The sequence below is a fragment of the Lepisosteus platostomus genome, chromosome 9 (assembly GCF_059453375.1).
Source record: "Lepisosteus platostomus isolate fLepPlt1 chromosome 9, fLepPlt1.hap1, whole genome shotgun sequence".
NCBI classification, from domain to species: Eukaryota; Metazoa; Chordata; class Actinopteri; order Semionotiformes; family Lepisosteidae; genus Lepisosteus; species Lepisosteus platostomus.
Genome location: NC_142619.1, coordinates 60,500,598 through 60,519,180, shown reverse-complemented (window position 1 = coordinate 60,519,180; position 18,583 = coordinate 60,500,598). Strand labels below are relative to the sequence as shown.

The following is an 18,583-nucleotide window of genomic DNA, read 5'->3' as shown; positions in this document are numbered from 1 at the left end:
CTCATGCCCTCCAGCCCGCTGTTTCATCCCACAACACCTGGGGTGCGAACCCGGGTCTCCGGCGCAACGCAGCAGGGAACCAGCCCTATGAGCTAAAGGAGACCCCCCCCCCAGCCCAGGCAGCTGAGGTCCCTGCTACGCGCAGGGAGGGCGATGACGTCACCGTGTCCGAACCAGCTCCGCTACATCTATATGTTTTATATATGTGTAGTTATGGAGGATATTCCCCAGGAGTCATGTGCTGTTTTGTTACAGAGACAGGAAAATAAATCAGACAAATGAACAATTTTTATTTATTTTTCTGGACAGATTTACATTGATTTCTTAAATGGTATCTGTCAATAAATGAGAAGTACTTTCCTGTTTGGGCATTTCCCCTTAGAGGAGGTACTGTATCCCAGTAACCACGTCAATGGTACCACGTATCCCAGTAACCATGTCAATGGCACCACGTATCCCAGTAACCATGTCCATTCTTCTTCCAGCATTCAGCCATCTGCAAGGCTTAGCGAAAATGAAGAAGTATGAGACTGGACCTCTTCATGTGACAGTTATGTGCTTGGCGCTGAAAAATATGAATAATGTTTGTAGTATGTTACATAACTTAGAGAAGCAGTGGTTGGATTTGTAGAAGGTTGCTGGTTCAAATCCCAGGTGAGACACTGCTGCTGCACCCTTGAACAAGGTTCTTCACTGGAACAGCTCCAGGAAAATACCCAGCAGTGTAAACAGGCACAGCTGTAAGTCACTTTGGGAAAAGGCATCAGCCAAACACAGCAATATAAAGACACAGGGCAATGAGTTTTCATATTTGTTTTAGAGCATCTGATGAGAGGATTCTAGGCCACATCTGAATCCGGCTTGTCTTTGCAAATGGACCTCTTTTGCAAATGTATCACTAATATACAGAGCTGACAGGTTGTTTGCATTAGAGGAGCTCTTGGGAAGCACAGATAACACTAGCAGTGAAGTATTTCTAACAATATCTATTTTTTTTTAATCCTTGTTATTTTGGAATGTAATACGCTCTTTGGTTTTAACTTAATTCCAACCTCATGGCAGAACTGTACGGTTGCTATTTGATGCTGAGGTGGGATGATTTTATTCTGGGAACGTAGATAAAATGAACACAAATGTATTTACATAAGCAAATAAGCATGGCTGGAAAGGTTGAGAAATATTGAGCTTGTCATTCCTAAAATACGGTACTTCAATACTGTGCACAGCATACATGAGTGTAAAGCCCTGGCTGAAACATCATCATCGATGCATAATGCAGTACACATTTTAGGACAGGCAAACAGGATAACACTGAATTTCAACACCTTAGCAATAATGGAAGGTTACAGTTTCACAGTGCTTTTGATCAAGTCATTTGGCATCGGGATTAATACTGAATAATTAAAAAACAGTAGAAAAAATAGAAACTTGGGATCACATCAAGAGACGTTTTTTCCATGCATTCACAGATTTCACACAAATACTTTTGCTCATTTACACTCCTAACTCATTGAAATAGCTTACAAATAATAATAATAAAAAAACCTATTAAAAACTGTGGCCATAAGCCTGTGCAAAAGGGAAGACTTCTATCTTGTTAGTTTTGCTTTTTACTGGTTTAGTCAACCCTTGCAAGTAACAAACTACAAAATAGCACCATTATACAGTGGATAAGATTTCTTAATATGGTTTGCTATACATGTACAATGATAGTAGAACAATGCATAAAATAACATATATGGAATATGATTGATTATACACAGATACAAAAAGCATTTATTACCTGAAGGAAAAGGTCTGTGTGAGGTTACCGAACATTACATGTGTTGGGAACACTTTTGTGAAAACCTTCACCGCTTGGCAACTGTTCTCCTCGACACGCTCAGGTTTCACTGACCCCTGGCCTTCAGAGCTACTCCGGGTGTGAGATGTTTTCGGAGAGGAGACTTTGTGCCTGCAGTAACGGCTTCGCTCATGGTCATTGTGGTGTGCGACCCAAAGTGGGAAAGGTAAACTGTTATCAATGTTGAGGATTGCGCAAACACTACAATACTTGGAAACTATAGCCGATAGCCAAAGCTGTGGTTCAAAGAACAGGCATTTTGAAATTAGCAAAAACATTGTCCACTGCATTTTCCAGAATGATACATGCTTTATGATAGGATACGTGGGATGGCCTTGTATATTTTTCCAGGAAAAGCCTGTTTTTTTAGGATGAAATACCTAAAAGAGCACTAAGATTCCTCCATAAATGCACAAAATAAAGGAGGCAGGCCAGGTTTACTCAATCATTAATCGACTGGCTCCCGCTGGGCACAGTAAAAACCTCGTTCTTCAACATTGTGCTGGAGCGCTAACTTTAATCCTTTTGTTTTGAAGTCTCGTCCTATGAAATGCAGCCAGTTTCTACCTGCAAAATGGTGTGCCTGTAAGTCGTCAATATTGGGGTTAAATGCTGCTGGTGGGATAAGGTTAGTTTTCTGGGTCTTTTATTGAAGGGTGTGGAAAATGGTTTTGATCTCTACAACGAGTACACAGCAAGTATGGGAGACATCTGTAATGTTCTGGTGTCCGCTGGCCCTAGTGAGCAGAGACCCAAGAAGAAACGCACTCTTTCACATTTTCGCAGTGCACATCTGACATTTAAATTAAAGGGTTCTTTTCCAGCACTTGGGGGGAAATTATGCACCCAGTTTTCTTCAAAGTGCGGAAGCAACTTTAGAGCAGGGATAATACAGGCCACAAACAATTTTCTTGACATTCTGTTTCTGTTTTCACATATCCCCTCTTGTTTCAACACAGTCCATGGACTCTTTTGGACTGTGGTACAGCATGAGAGGTTACAGTAAATTGTCTCGAAGGAAAACTCCTTCGCCAGCAAAATAACTGGTGTGACATCTTAAGTTTACCTAAAACTCTGTGGTTGTTTGATGCATAGGTGGTGCCAACACATTGTTTGTTCATTCACATTATTTAAGAAACATAGCATTCAGCTGCTCAGAGTTTAAGCTTATTACAAACCCATGAACCCCTGGCTGGATGTTAAAATTCAATTACAGTTCTAGATAGGCTGTGGTCCTCACATGAAGTCAGTTTACCAGTCATGTCTGTATATATCCACTGCATGACAAAAGCATCTAAATGTGCCTTCAACACATTTGACATCTTGTTACATTTTGTGATACACTTGGTATTCTCAGAAACAATCTGGGGATGAATTCATAAAGCCGTGTTACTACCACGTTTTTTTTTAAACAGAGAAATACATTTTCATTGTGTAAAGCAAAGGTTGCTCGATAGCCCTCTGAAGGGGCTGTCTCCAGTCACTGTCTAATGTGATAAACAGCTTGGCATTGTAAACCCCCTATTCCTCCCTGTATTCTTGCATAAAAAGAAACCTGCTGCGGGATGTCCATTATATAACCTTTGAGAAGCCAGAAATACATAGAGCAAGTTTTATTCTAGGACTGTTGCTCAACAGGACAGTCTAGGGCCCACTGCCCAACAGCTTTCCAGATCCAAACACAAAAGAGTAAAGACACTGGGTTGTCACGCCCAGCTCAGACCTGCAGCAACCGTAGCTTATCCAACACCAGTCACGTCAGTGTGCCAGAACACAACCGGAACTGAAATATATCTGGGACACAGGGAGGCAGGGGGAAAGTGCAGGAAACGCAGACCGATAACTGGCGCTCAGTTCCCAGGAGCTACATTGGCCTGCTGTGTTCGTAGGGCGCGTATGCTCCTCCTTTCTATGACATACAGTACGCATGGCATGACCAATGTATGACCACACCCCTCGTTCTCCCATTCCTTGTCATGCTCCTGGGCTTTGCTCTTCTACATCCGGTAGTTCCTGTTGCCTCGGCTTGAGTTCTTCAAATGCACCTCCTAAAATAAAAAAGACAGACTGAATGTAATTGCTTTCCGTCCTCTAATCGCACAGGATTACAATAATCTGGGTCACAAGAAGAACCATGGCCTGAGAGGTTTCTTCTTCGCCGACGGACAGCACTTAAGCATTGCGGGTACTTGTTTTCTTTAACAGGCTGTATTATATTCCTAAACCCGCCAAAAAAAACCTTCCTCTGTTCATATGTGTTCAGACAGATATCTAAAATGATTAACTTGCCAAAATGCCTTAAAAACTTAAAAGGCTACTGATGATGTCACTAATGACTTCTGCAGCAGCAGAAGGAATTCTGATGTGTCCTTTTGTCTGGTCAGCTAGAAGAAAATAAAAAAGATTACAGAAATGAAATATGAGGAAAAAGCAGGAATAACTTTTCAGGCATAATGCTGCATTGTCTTGTGAATATACGACATGAATCTGATATTGTGTAGACCTTAATCTGGAATATCACTTTTATGTCAGTCATGATGGACAATGATATATCCTGCTGGTGAGCCTGTTAGAAGTGATGTGGAGACCTGCACTTGGTCACATGCTTGGGCTGACTGCCTCTGCTGAGTCCTGGCATGAGAGAACCAGGAGACAATGTCCCAACCAGATTGGCGTCTTGTTTGGCCTTGTGCAAAAACAATAATAACAGGAAAACACTCCAAAATGCCACCAGGGCGATGGCCTTTGGACATCGGGGGAAAGATTGCAGCCTTAGTGCCAGAAACACTCACTGTGACAGCTCTACAGCTAGTCTCAGGAGACAGACAGACGTGGCTTTAAGCTGAGTGGATAAATATTTCCTTATAGAGTGGCTTTAACTTCTCCACTTCATACGTCAAACCTCAGTTTGATTAAAAGATTTAATGCTGAAAGATTTAACATTTAAAAAATGATTCACATTTAACCCAGAAAAATACAGAATTTTTAGTGAAATGGATGTTCTTCCAGACATCATTGACCCCTATCCTATATTGAACTTTAATATCCATACTTATTGTACATTTGTGCCAAACTTTGTGCACATTATTCAGCAGATATTTCAGATTACTGTGTAGTCTTCTCTTCAATGGTCTGAGTCCCTCTGAGCCTGAGATCTGTTTACAAGGAAGATCTGGCAGGGAGAGTGTGGCAGTAACCTGACTTTTATTCAAGTTGTGATAGGTGACTTTCAGACAGGTTAGCTACAGCATTACAGCCTCACACAGGGGATCTCAATAAAAGCCTAAATAAAGTGTTTTGTTTTTCTATAGTGATTTACATTTGTATTAATTTATTCAGCAGGACATGTTACTGAAACCTAGTGCCCCACCTAGGACTTGAACCTGTACACTTCTGGTTATTAGTACAAGCTCTTACCCCCTCTTACCCCCTGCTCACAGGCTCTGCTACTGATTAACTGCTGCACACTTCCACTGTGAAAAGTTTAAAATCTTCATATAGGCTAACACACAATGAGCATTAAAAGACACATATCATGTTTAACTGCAACATATTCACAGTTTTTAGCAGTAAATTATCAGTAACAGGCAAAGTGAAAGTTTATGGAACCAACACAGCATTAACATTTGTCATCAATATGACATCAACTCTAAAAGCAGACATGTCACAGGATAGTGGGATGTGTGGACACTGTTTGAGGCAATACGACCTGTACATCTGGTTTGGCACCAGTCTGCAGGTGCTGCTATATGGGATATATGAGTCTGTGCACTGGTGTTTGAGCCCTAGATGTTGCACACTATTGTGACTCATCCCACAGCAGTCCAATGGGGTGGAGTTCTGCTAAATAGGGCATTCAAAGCAGAACTGTTACAACATCCTCACCCACAGGAAGAGCACTGTTACACGAGTGCTGTCCTGCCCGGAAGTCAGATCCCAGGACTTGATCAACGTGACAGCATGCAGGGTGATCGCCAACAGTCACTACAAGTGGAGTGGAGCAACTAGAGACTCCAGTCCAGATTATCCTACTGGTCTGTTGTTCACAACAGCTGGCATCATTCTGCCCACCTGCACAATGTTCACAGACATCCATCAGTCCCGAAGCAAAACCATAAATCATCGCTAAAGAGGACTGGTCTCCACTGCCAGCGAGCCCAGCTGTGGTCACTTAGTCTGGCCTCCTATAGTCCGATGGCACAAAGATGCTGTTCTCTTGATAAGCAGGGCATTCGTTTTTCTCCTGAATTTTTCCATTTTGAATTTGACCACGCTTGACACAGAATAGGTTAAACGCCTGTGTCGAGGCAGTGCTCTGACTTATTAGGGGATTAAGTGCCTGAAAACATTTTAATCAATATACAAATAATGGTGGATGCTGCACACTGGTGGTGGTGGGGAGTCCCCATTTTCAGTACAGAGCGTTGAGTGGAGTGTCCAGAAAAGTGCTGTATAAGTGTAAGCAATTATTAGTTATTATTATTAATAATTATTAATTATTATTATAGTTTATATTTCTGTGGTCATACCAACATAAACGTAGTGATAAATTTCTTTTGATGCTCAGCATACATGGAAGTCTACAGTAACAGCCATCAGCTTTCAAGTCTGTTAACTTGCAATGACAAGCACTGCAGTTCCATTAATAGATTTCCCTTTTCCAAACTGTCCAGGAAAAAGCAAGATCACTTTTCTTAAGAGCAAACCATACAGGTGGGAATTCAAGACAGAACCTCTGAGCTCATACTTTTCCTGAAACACTGTGTTAACTGTCATGTTTTAACAGAAGCAAGCTTTTACCATTATAGTGAAGATGTAAGCATGCTTGAGGCTGCCTTCCTACACTTTCCTTTAGGCTTTATATAAGACTACCAAGAGGACTGTTGTCTTGATTAATGGGTTTTATTCAATCCACATGGGGCTACGATGAACTCGGCACACAAAGCTGAGTGGATGAGAACTGCCAATTTGCAGTTTTTTGAAAGCATGGTCTTGTAGATTCAGAAATGACCAGCTAACCTCATGAGCAGTAGTAATAACACATAGTCTTGGCGAGATGCTTACAAACTCTAGAACATACACACACCTACCCAAGACAGTATAACATGAAGAACAATGACCAGACATAATTCAAAATATCGACTATCATGTGAAAAAAGACAAGATATGAAATTAGCAAAGGATCTCAGGACTTCTCATTGGCCAAACCAGCAGAGGTACTAATTGAATCATAGGGTCCAGTTTGTGACCAGGATTCCCCAGGTAGTGACACAATTGGCTGAGTGCCACTAAGGTTATGTAGGCCTGTAGTTTGTTATTATATCCTTAGCTTCCTCCACAACAGTGACTGGCCAGACTCCTCTGAAAGTGAGAAGTCTAATGCCTGCAACTGATGTTAGCTCTCTGAAGAGCGCTGTAGATCACACAGTGAAAAATGATAGATGAAAATGCACACCTCCCATGTACACAAGTGCTAGGGTTGAGGCATTGAGCTGAGCTTAACAATTAGCAATTCACATTTGGTTATCCAGTTGTAGAGGAATTACTCAAGGGTAACCTTTACTACAAAATAATTCGATTTCTGCAGGTTTTAGGCAAAATAAAAACTAAAAATGCAGTATTGTTTTCTAATGCTTGTTTTTTCACCTGTGTTGCTGAAATCACATGCAAACCCATGCAAGCATGCTGTTGAATATCAATAAAGACCTCTCCAGCATACTATGCATGCTTCAACACCACATCACAGCATGCCAGACTCCGTGCATTAGGTTTCTACTTGCATCTGCCTGGAAAAAGACATACCTTGCAAGATGGGTGACTATTACCAGATACATTTTTCTGTAACAAAATACAAAATGACAGCATTTGCATGTGATAATTTTAAAGTTGTGGCACTCATAGAAAGACGAGAAAAAAAAAACTTTTCAATATACAAAATCATTAAGGAACAGATCTACCCCCATATTTCTAATCAACCATTTCTTGAATAGTTCACAGTGTATTTCAATTTGTGGTTAAGGGCTGAAATTCTGCCAGTTAACACCTGAATGATATACAATAAATAACTTGATTTGATTAATGTAATCAATTTGGTTGCATGCGGCTTAATTAAAGAAGTCTAAAATAGCAAATGGGTATTGAAGAATGGCCTTAAAAGCTTACAAAAACACAATATTTTCTAAACACCAACAGGGTAAATGGATCAAACTCATGGTCTACTGGCACCACAAGATATTTTGGACCTTTTCCTGACCTCTGCAGGCCTTGAGGGCTAAGAAACAAATGTACTGATGAACAAGGCCCAATGGGAGATCCATTGCCCAGACGAAATAGTCTGTGTAACTTAGCTATTGTGTTATTTTTGGGGTTTCCTAACTAATGACACAGCTATGGTACGATCCACCTATGGGTTGTTCCAAGTGTAACAACTCAACAAAAAGCAGCAGAAATCAGCATATGGACACAGGAGGAGCAGAACCCTACAGGCTACAGGTTCAGAGGTGTCTCAGCAAAACACAGAAGCCTTGAGACTGCATGGCACATGGACAGGCCTGATGGGTATGACACCAGGCACCTGGCACATGGACAGGCATGTTGGGTGTGACACCAGGCACCTGGCACATGGACAGGCCTGATGGGTATGACACCAGGCACCTGACTCATACACAGGCCTGTTGGGTATGACACCAGGCACCTGACTCATACACAGGCCTGTTGGGTGTGACACCAGGCACCTGACTCATACACAGGCCTGTTGGGTGTGACACCAGGCACCTGGCACATGGACAGGCCTGATGGGTATGACACCAGGCACCTGGCACATGGACAGGCATGTTGGGTATGACACCAGGCACCTGGCACATGGACAGGCCTGATGGGTATGACACCAGGCACCTGGCACATGGACAGGCATGTTGGGTATGACACCAGGCACCTGGGACATGGACAGGCATGTTGGGTATGACACCAGGCACCTGGCACATGGACAGGCATGTTGGGTATGACACCAGGCACCTGGCACATGGACAATTGTCCAGCCTCCCAGAAAGGCATGTATTGTGCTTAGCAAAGCCACATGGCTGAGAAAACTAAAGTTTCAACGAGGCACTGGAACACTTGGACTGGTTGTTTCCTGGCAAAGGAGAGCCAGGAAATAAGGTCTCATCCAGATTGGTGTCTTGTTTGGCCTTGTGCAAAAACAATAATAACAGGAAAACACTCCCAACTCCCAAGATCACAGCCTCAGCACCAGGAATGCTCACTGTGACAGCACAGCAGCCAGACTCAGGAGACAGACGTGGCTTTAAGCTGAGCAGATAAATATTTCTTTATAGAGTGCTTGACACAGCCTTAAACACAGAACCTTTTACAAGTCTGCTTCATACACCAAACCTCCTACAGTTGCTAAAATCTTTAGAAAAATAAGAAAAACTTTAGAGTGGAAGAAGCAAGAAATTGCTCTGAAACACATGTCCTTCCTGCCATTATTCCTGACAGGTTTTCAATGTGTTAATAACATCTAGTTCCTGAGACAGCCCATGTTTTTGATTTTCATTCCAAATGAGTTATTTATCATTGTGTTAATTGATGTTATAATTGATCTGCTATCTACTTTGACTTATTTACCTGTTCTTGCACTCAGTCCTTGGTTTAATAAATAACCAACTTCACTAGTGTTATTCTTCAGCACACAGAACTTTATGTGGTTCTTCTCATCTTGTTAATTAAGAATTTTCTCCCTTATTTCTGTCTAAACACTCTTAACACGTGACCAGTTTATGATTAACAGACACAGGTGGGAAAGACACTGTATCAACTATTCCCACAGTGAGAGTTTTTATGTACTGCCGAGGTCCGACTGATTATATTTCAGGCAGGAGACCTGAAAGGGGAAAGATTTGAAACTCACAAACTGCCACAGGTCTTTTTAAAAGTGTAAAAACAAATTTCAGAAACATGTCTCAAATACAATACTGAAATAAATTTGCCTAAAATTAAGAACTCAGCTGGGCAAAAACAGAAGACAGAGGTCCTCCATAACTAAACCCCACTGATTCAAAGGACACTTAAACTCCATATATATTGTCCTTCATTTTCTGTATCAGCTGAGTTTTCAAATTCAATGCATTATTCATTCATTTTAGCACAGTATGTTTTTAAGGGTGTAAATTGACCCAACAGGACTTTAATGTTAACCTTTCTTCAGGGTTTGCCTGTCTAGGAATACTTGGGGGTGAGAGTGGGAAAGGAAATGGACTTTAATCCTCACTGAGATAAGAGACCTTTCAACTGACCAGGTCAGAGTCATGAAGCAGGGGCTTGAAGGTTGGGGTCAGTTCTTGATTCTTCAATTCTTTTTCTTTACTATTCACTGAAGGGGAAATCCAGACTGGTCTGAACTGGAAACTGGAATTTGCGGTGACCTTGCCGGGGTTTTCTGTCAAGACTGGCTGTAAGATCTTCATCATACAGATTTCTGACAAGGCCATGGTCTATAATCCCATGTGAGAGACAACACCTTCTACCACACGGTGCCCTGTCGAAAGACTTTCCAGTCTGAAAGTAAGAGGGACACCTCCTGGTCGACCAATGACCAGTGTCTAATGGAAAAAGTCCCTTTCAGGCTCATTTCAGAAGACCTGGCAGGGTTTGACTTAAGCACGGCACGTTGCCTGGCCCCAGTTAGTGCTTGGTCTCCTCGACAGGAGTCTGGGTTTTGAGTCACTGCTCACATAAGCAGTCCACATAAGAAACATGAGTTTTCATCGCTCTGGTTGTATACAGTCATAACGTATTTGAAAACATTAGATTCAAGTGTTTTCTTGCTATTAAAAGTGGTGTATTGTAATGAGGATGACAAATACTGGCTCCATCTATGAGCAGACATGGACCTGAAAACCAACGCGCTGCTCTTCAACGACAGCGAGCCATTGCGGCTTCAGCTGGGAGCCAATCCCAGTCCGCCCGCGGGCACCCGGGTGGCTGCTGAAGCTGGACCTACCTTCTGCGTCTTGGGCACGTCCGTGTGGCGCTGAGCTCGTACGGACCGGGCCGACTTGCCGGGCTTGACCGGCGCACAGTACATCTCCAGCCTCCACAGCTCACAGCTCTGGAAGCAGCACTCGTCCACGATGCCGCGATTGTGGGGACGCCTCGTGTTGGAGCCGTAGCCGGTGGGCTTGTCTGTGGGGGGCGGGCAGGAGGGAGAGAGAGAGAGACACAGATTCGTACACTTTCACAGCCACTAGTGCAAACGCCCTCTCTTTACGCTGAGAACAGCAAGCAAACACTTTGACATCCTAAAGCTATCCGTGGTTCTCCAACCTTCCCTCACACGTTCAACCTAGAACCGGCTAGATCCTGGGTGTGTTTATGCCCCAGAGGGCCTTATATCATTTGTAATTGTCTCAGGTTCTTAAAAACACCCCTGGCCAAAACTAAGTATTGTAAAAAATATCTGTAATATTCCTTGTTGAGACTGTGATTGCATCTTTGCATTTGATTTTACCGCTGTAAATTACGTGTTGCAATTGACAACACGTGTCGTACCTTGGGCTGTTTTGATATTGAATGCTAACATACTTCAGACAGAGGGTTTTTCATCCCGAAGAGCATTACGCCACTGCACCTGCCTCTGAAGCACAGCCCACACCAGGCTGACACACAGCAGCCCCACTGCACTGCAGGGCAGGGGGAGGAGAGAGGAACCGTCAAACTAAAGGGAAACCTGAGGAAGACCGAGCGTACGAGCCCAGAGTGGAATTAAACCTGGACATCTTCTCTTTTGAAAATCTGCAATAGCCAAAGAGTCAGAAACTTGGTTTGACATCTCATCCCTTAGCTGTCACGCCCCACACTCTCCCACCCAAACGCCGTTACATTCCCAAACCCACTGTTTCACAATCTCAATCCTAATTGAACCCATCACATTCCCACATGCACCAGATTCCACAAATTCTCACTCCCGAACCAATTATCCAACCACGGCCCTCTCCCTTCAGTATTTAAAGCTTGTTTAGCTGCTGAGACCTGGTGAGATCAGGCTTCAAGATGATAACCCAGCTTTAGGGAATAGTAGTTCAGGTGGGTAGCTGTGGCAGCATGCATAGGCTTCAAAGGAACAAGTAATAGGTTTATTCCATGCTGAAAGAAAACACAACGTTTTGGCTGTGACTCACACCTGACATCTGAAGAGGGCTCCATGGTCGAAACGTTGTTTTCTTTCTTCTTTTTTTTCAGTACGGAATACACCTATTACTTGTTCCTTTACTGCTCTAGGGAGGTCAAATGCAAAAAGCTGCAACTTGGAGACCCTTTTATTCGGTGAGGACTTTGTTAGGTATAGGAGTTGAACCCGGCAACCTCCAGGCCTGAGATCATACCTGCCATGACTCCACACTGCTATTGTTGCCAATGTTATTCTGTGTTCTGTATTTCTATATCCTGTCAGGTTTTTAAGGAAATTCATATATCACCTTGAGTACAGGCTTCAGCTAATTAAAAATAGAAACACTATTCACTACACTTCTTCAAATTACTATTATTCTCCTTTTAGTAGATTTATATCTGTAACTGGAAATTTGCAATGTTTGTAGCTCAATGGTGAATTCAATTGCATAAAGAGAACTATTTTCAAGGTATGAAAACCATTTTGCCTTTTAGCTACTGTAGTTTTAAACAGTTTTCAAAAGCAAATTTTAAAATTCTTAAAAGCCTCATGTCCCATTTTATATTATTCTCAATTAAACTGTAGTTCCTGCCAAAGCCTTAAATCAGACTGACAGCTGTGAAATACTCAGCTTTTATTTGCTGACTCAGTTTCTAATTTCAGAACTTGCCTTTTTGATCAGAACCCTGTTTTCTGTTGTGCATTTCTTTAGAACATGAGTAAACGTCAACACTATTGTGCCCTAAGAACTTCAGCAGTCCCCTAAAAATATACAGTACATCCTCTCTACTGCCTTTATGTGATTTGTAGTTTCCCTGTTACCCTCACATGTAGATGGCAGTAAACAGGTTAAGTTAACTTTTGAAATGATAAGGAATGTTGACTTTGTAATACTGAAGCCTCCAAGGGTTCACTGCCTCGTGATCACTGCTGCAGTAGCAGGAAATTAGTCACACTTCAACTTCAGTGACAATACAGCCAGGCTGTTAACCTCCTGGGTTACAACATGAGACAATCATGTTGAGTAAGGATGTTGCTAGGACTGGGACAGGAACTGAACCAGTGAGTTATTCGCCTATTGTGAAGCACTAATACCCAGGTGGACCAAACATAATTCAGAATTTAACTCTCATGTGGGGCCAGAGCAACAGGGTTAAACATACACTTTTTCAAAAGAAACAATTGAAAGACATCAACAAAACTGTGAATTTGTGAGCTGAAATCCCCTTTGCTTGAGGTGGGATTCTGCATGAACTCTGTTGAACACCGGCTTCTACAGAATCACTCCATTCAGTTGCTGATGTTAGCAAAATAAAGCTACATGTGTCTTGATAGTTGATACTGCCTTAGGCTGGACATTTTACAAACTCTCGGCACCCCTTCCTATTGACAGCTGAGCCTGGTGGACGTCACTGCTTACTCCATACAGAACACAGCAACCACTAAGGGCTGAAGCGTGTGACCACATGGAACAGCCTTTCACCCAAGGGGGGTATCCACCAGGGGCGATACGGAGAAGAGTGCGATAAACAAGAGCCTGTGGGCGACTTAATTAAGCCCTGTACGCCCCTACTGAATACACCTATTTTTAGAAGTTCATACATTTGTTACAAATAAATTTGGCTTTCACAGCTGTGCTGGAGACCAGTAAAATGTGCTGTGAGCAAGAAAGTGAGTATCAGCTTGGCTAAAAGACTGTACATTTGCTCAAAATGGATCTCATCCATTGACTCAAAGCTACACAATAACTGCCCTGTGCTCACATCCAGCCCCTTGGCTGACTCTGTGATATATGGATGGCGTTAATGACACACATTTCTTTAGAGTAAAATTTACAGGATATCACATTGCACTGTGCGGACCCTTTTTGGCAGTTACTCTCCAGTGAAGGACGTCACAGTCGCCCGATGCTGAAAATATCATGTTTTACTTTTCAGAATTCCTATTCATTATCCACTAGCCTGTCCAGCAGGGAAAGGCCTGACTCCTTTCCTTTTAATAAGCTCCTAGAGGAATGAGGGCCACCTTCAGCCCCAGTAGGTATAGGAAATACGTCCTATATCTCCAGATTAATAAAGTGCTAAAGTTAGTAAACGCAGTCTCTCGGTTGCTGCTGTCAAACAAAAACTCACCGCCACAGCTTCTTGGTTGTAATAAAAAACAACTGAAAAAGTTTCAAATGAGTCAGCTGCTTCATTATAGCCTGAATAAGGTGATCTCTCCTCGTCTAGAAACAGTTCTCATGAGGTCTCGGGAACAAGTTCTGCCCAACATGAATCCATTCCCACGTGAGACAGAATCAATATTAACAGAGAAAGCTCCAAACACAGCTCCTCCAAAACAACAGTTTTTTGTCTCCACTTCCATCGTCTCTCTCATTAAAATTTCATAGTCTTCGATTGACAGTATACTGCATTATGATGTACTGAGCACTTTCTATATCCAGTTTACACTGCAGAAATGTCCTCACAAAGTTCAAAGTACAAATTCAGTTTTATGAACTTGGTGCTATTTTATATAGGGGTAAAACACCTCATTTATATTTATATTAACACATAATATGTCATCATTCTAACAGTTACCTAGAAAGGTTCTTTGTCATATTATTCAGATTACCCACAGTGTTTCTGTACCTAACAAATATGTAAGAGAATATTCCCAACATTGGGTTGGTCTACTGCCAGGAGTATTATAACTGCATTTGTGTCATCAGATGTACTAGATGTTAATAGAAGTCTATGGACAATTGGGACCACTCAGTCCACCACAGTTGGTCTATGTGCAATAGTTCTGCACGAGATGTGCACAGCGGTTACTTGGATTCTCATCGGCTATATTTCACTTCCTGCTGTTGGCTTTTAAGCTGCCAATCACTGCCCTGAAGGTAATGTAAACTGACTGTTCTGCTAGCCGAGCTGATGCCTCCAGCAGTACAGCAGATGTACGGGCATCAGCAATCATCCCCCCCAGAGAGGTCACTTACAGTAAATCAGCCACAGCACAGCACTGGTCTGCGACTACTTTACATCTAGGAATCTAGGAATCCATGTGCTGGGCTGTTCCTACATGAATAGATCACTCCGTTGGAACATAACATTTTCAAACACTGCAAAGGAACAAGTAAAGGTTTATGCCGTGCAGAAAAGAGAAGAAAAGAAATACAACGTTTTGGCTGTGGAGCCTTCTTCAGGTGTGAGGCTCCACAGCCGAAACATTGTGTTTCTTTTCTTCTCTTTTCAGCAGGGAATAAACCTTTACTTGTTCCTTTGCAGCCGACGCCTGCTGACGCAGCTCCCTACTTGAACACACTTTTGTTCTAATGTGTATTGGTGTGTGCATATGGACTCATTAGATATTAGCTTAAGTAAATAGCAGAAGGATAAAAAGATAAATAGCTAATAGATGATAGCTAATTGCTAATTGCTAACTGTCCAGATATAATATGGGCTGCCATAAAGAAAACAAACATATGAGATACCATATACTCCTAACCTCATCCATGTAATGTCCAACGCCCACTACACTGGACAACAAAGTCTTCACATTTTGCTAAAACTAGAGGCAAACAAATGGTACAATGATAAGGATCATTATAGATCACCTTTTGAATTGCACACAGTTGGTCTCAAGGACTCAAGGATCACACTCACATCTGTAATATTAAGTTCAATCTGTACAGTTTTAATTGATATTTAAAGGCATTTGCATTTTTGTAGACAGAAATATGCAGGCTGGCTATTTAACATAAATATACAATGCTGTTAGGTAAGATAACATGTACAACACAGAAGATCCCAAACTTCTCAACTTGTCAAGCTCATTGGCTTGAAAACATATGGGTAGCTCTCTCTCTCAAAACCACTCAGTCTTTCCGATTCTCTGCCACCATTTCCAATACAACACGAAACACAGCTAATTTTAGACAAACAATCTCAGCCTACGTCCAACTGATAACAGAGATGAATGCCAAAACACCCCAAAGGCTGAAACATGAATTTAATGAACTCAGAAGAAAGACTCAGCTGAGCACAGGCCAGGCCCATTCAGAGGGTACTTGGAGTCGCTGTTCTGTGTAATGTGTTTCTGACTACTTGAAAATGATGCCCTGTTGTAAAACAGAGCAATCCCTAAACAGCTGGCCAACAAGAGCTGGGAAATTGCTAAGCCAGTTGTTGCTCTCCTTAATTCCAGAACAGCAGCCCGAACCAAAGGCACATTCTCAAGAAAAGTAAAAAACAGAAGGAAAGAGACAGCTCATTCAAGCCTGAAATTTGTTCATTTCCATCTCCACTGAAATTTTCATCAATGTACGAATTAAGAACAAAGTGGGAATAAATCAGAAATGAACCTATGTTTATGGGGATCCCCAAACCTCATGGTTAATGGTTTAAGAGCTTAACAAAAAATCCTCATTTTAGCAGCTAGCAATTCTGCATCAGGATTTAGAAGAATGGACCCCTGCAGATTTTGGGAGGTCACTGGTCCTCCAAACCTGCTCAACCTGCTACAGTATCTAAGAGATAGTGTTCAGCATCCGAGTCGATGTGAACTTTGGTCACCCTAGCTCCCCACCTCCAAATACGCGCACACACACACACACATCCCTCCTGAGTGACTTATAAAAAGCACCATCTCCATTTACAACTCCCATTCGCCCGGGACACTTTTGAAAATGAGCTATACAGCTCAATAGGCTTTCCCTGTTACCAAATTAAATAATAATAATTTAATATGGCATTTACAAGGAGGAAATGCCTTTCCCTTTCAGAGTTAATAGCTCTTGGCTAGAAATGCTGCCAGCACTGACAGAGAGCATTAACTTCTGGTATCCACTTGCCTGGTCGCGACAATTTGGGTTTGGATGCAGAAGGGGACCTAACTCTGAGAAAGACGCAGCCCCTGACCACAAGCCCTTTCCTGCACTAAGTAATTACAGGGACCACTGTGTTTGTGCCTTTCAGTTTTCCAGGAAAGCACAGCGACACTCTGCCCTGAAGATTATAAAGCCTCCTCAGGCTGTTCTTTGAGCAGCCTGAGTACTTGATGTTGTGTAGCGTATTCATTTTATTTTGTTCTTGGGAGAACCATTTTAAACTGTGTTAAGGTTTTGGATAAAGCCACCTTTCATCCCTGGGATAAACTGTGGGGTACCTGTCACTAGAGGCGAGCACTAGACAACAATCTTTCACTGTCCCTGTGGGGAGCACGTGCACTGTTCCCACTAGGGAGAAGGCATGTACACATCTACTGTAAGCGCTTACCCACGCATCTGCAGATGCAGAGAAAAAACAAGTCTTTACAGAATAGGTTTTACATTTTAGACGCTGTATTTGAATAACATATTTGATTTATGTATTTACAGAGTTGGGTGGTTGCTTCTATGTTTTTGCAAAAATGTGAATTGTGTAATTCAATGCCTTCTATAATTGTTCAACATAATTGAATAATTTGGGTTATTTTAAAACCCAGCCATCCATCCACACTTCTGCCATGAATGCAGAGAAGGCCCTGCAGAGGACTAAAGACAATACAGCTAAATATTAAAAACAGGTTTAACTATTGTTCTCATTGTCCAAACAAAGCAGGCTGAGTGTAGAAAAAAACATTAGTGTACTCAAAAGCATATGTTTGAGCCAGAGTTTATGATTATGCAATTAGACAGCTTGTCGCTAGCCAGTTTTCTGTGATGTGGGCAGATTTCTTGGCTTGTTTTCCACGCCTATGAGTAAAGCCCCACAAATTAACATCCGCTGTTTCTCAAAATAACCTGAAACTCTGCCGAACAAACAGCTGGAGCTGAGAAACTAATCGCCTGAAACAGATTTAAAACCGGTGTATTAGGAAGGATTATTGCTTCTGATCCCCGTAAACAAAGGTTTGTGTCTGTGAGCTTTTGTAAACAAACTTGGAAAAATACTTTAATACAACTGGCAGGCGTCCGTGTACAAAATAAGATTCCAAAGCAGCTCGCTGATGGCGGCTTTGGTTTCCAGTTTTCATTCCAGTACAGTTTTCTTTCCATTGAATGGCTGCAGAATCCATTTGAAATAGTAGGAAAACTGGGACAGCCCACAGAGAGCGACAAGTTTCATTCAATTTGCCTGCTTCAGTCGGGGAGGAGAAAAAATGGGTTAATTAGATCTCTGCCCCCATTCCTAGGGTGTCAGCTCATGCACTGTCAAGCCATTTCTGGGATTAGAGCGAACCTACTCTTCAGCATTTCCTTCAAACAAAGTCAAGACTGCTATATATTTCCAGGGAATCCTTATGGGCCATCTAAGGTTGTGGGGCCTTTCCTGCACAAGTGGTATGAATTAGTGGGGGACACCAAGGGGCCTGTGGAAAGTGCTTTTGTGTGGGACCGTCCAGGAGGCGCGAGTGGAAACGGCCAGTTTAACGGGAAGGGAGAATGGGAAGGGATGGCGTTGGTGCTGCAGGAGAGCACTGCCATGGGAGGGGGTCTGGAAAGAAACGCGTCCCAGTCCGGGGCTAGCATCCTCCGTGAGTCACTGCACCACAGAAATGGGAAATAATTCCAGCTATTCTGAGGGACCCATGCGATCCTCAGCAGG

The 18,583-nt window shown here is 42.4% G+C and overlaps 1 protein-coding gene across 4 annotated transcripts in view; it reads right to left on the bottom strand.

The window, feature by feature from the left end:
• Positions 1 to 270: 270 nt before the first annotated feature.
• Positions 271 to 18,583, bottom strand: part of igf1 (insulin-like growth factor 1) — a 32,760-nt gene continuing 14,447 nt past the window's right edge. For 3 of the 4 annotated variants that reach the window (XM_088645963.1, XM_088645966.1, XM_088645964.1), the window contains 3 exons: positions 10,845 to 11,026; positions 7,646 to 7,681; positions 271 to 3,891 (listed from right to left, as the gene is read on the bottom strand). In XM_088645963.1, coding sequence (XP_088502089.1) covers positions 3,841 to 3,891; positions 7,646 to 7,681; positions 10,845 to 11,026 — 269 coding nt within the window. In that variant the 3' untranslated portion in view covers positions 271 to 3,840. The remainder of the gene's footprint in view (positions 3,892 to 7,645; positions 7,682 to 10,844; positions 11,027 to 18,583) is intronic. The other variant, XM_088645965.1, reaches the window with a different exon arrangement.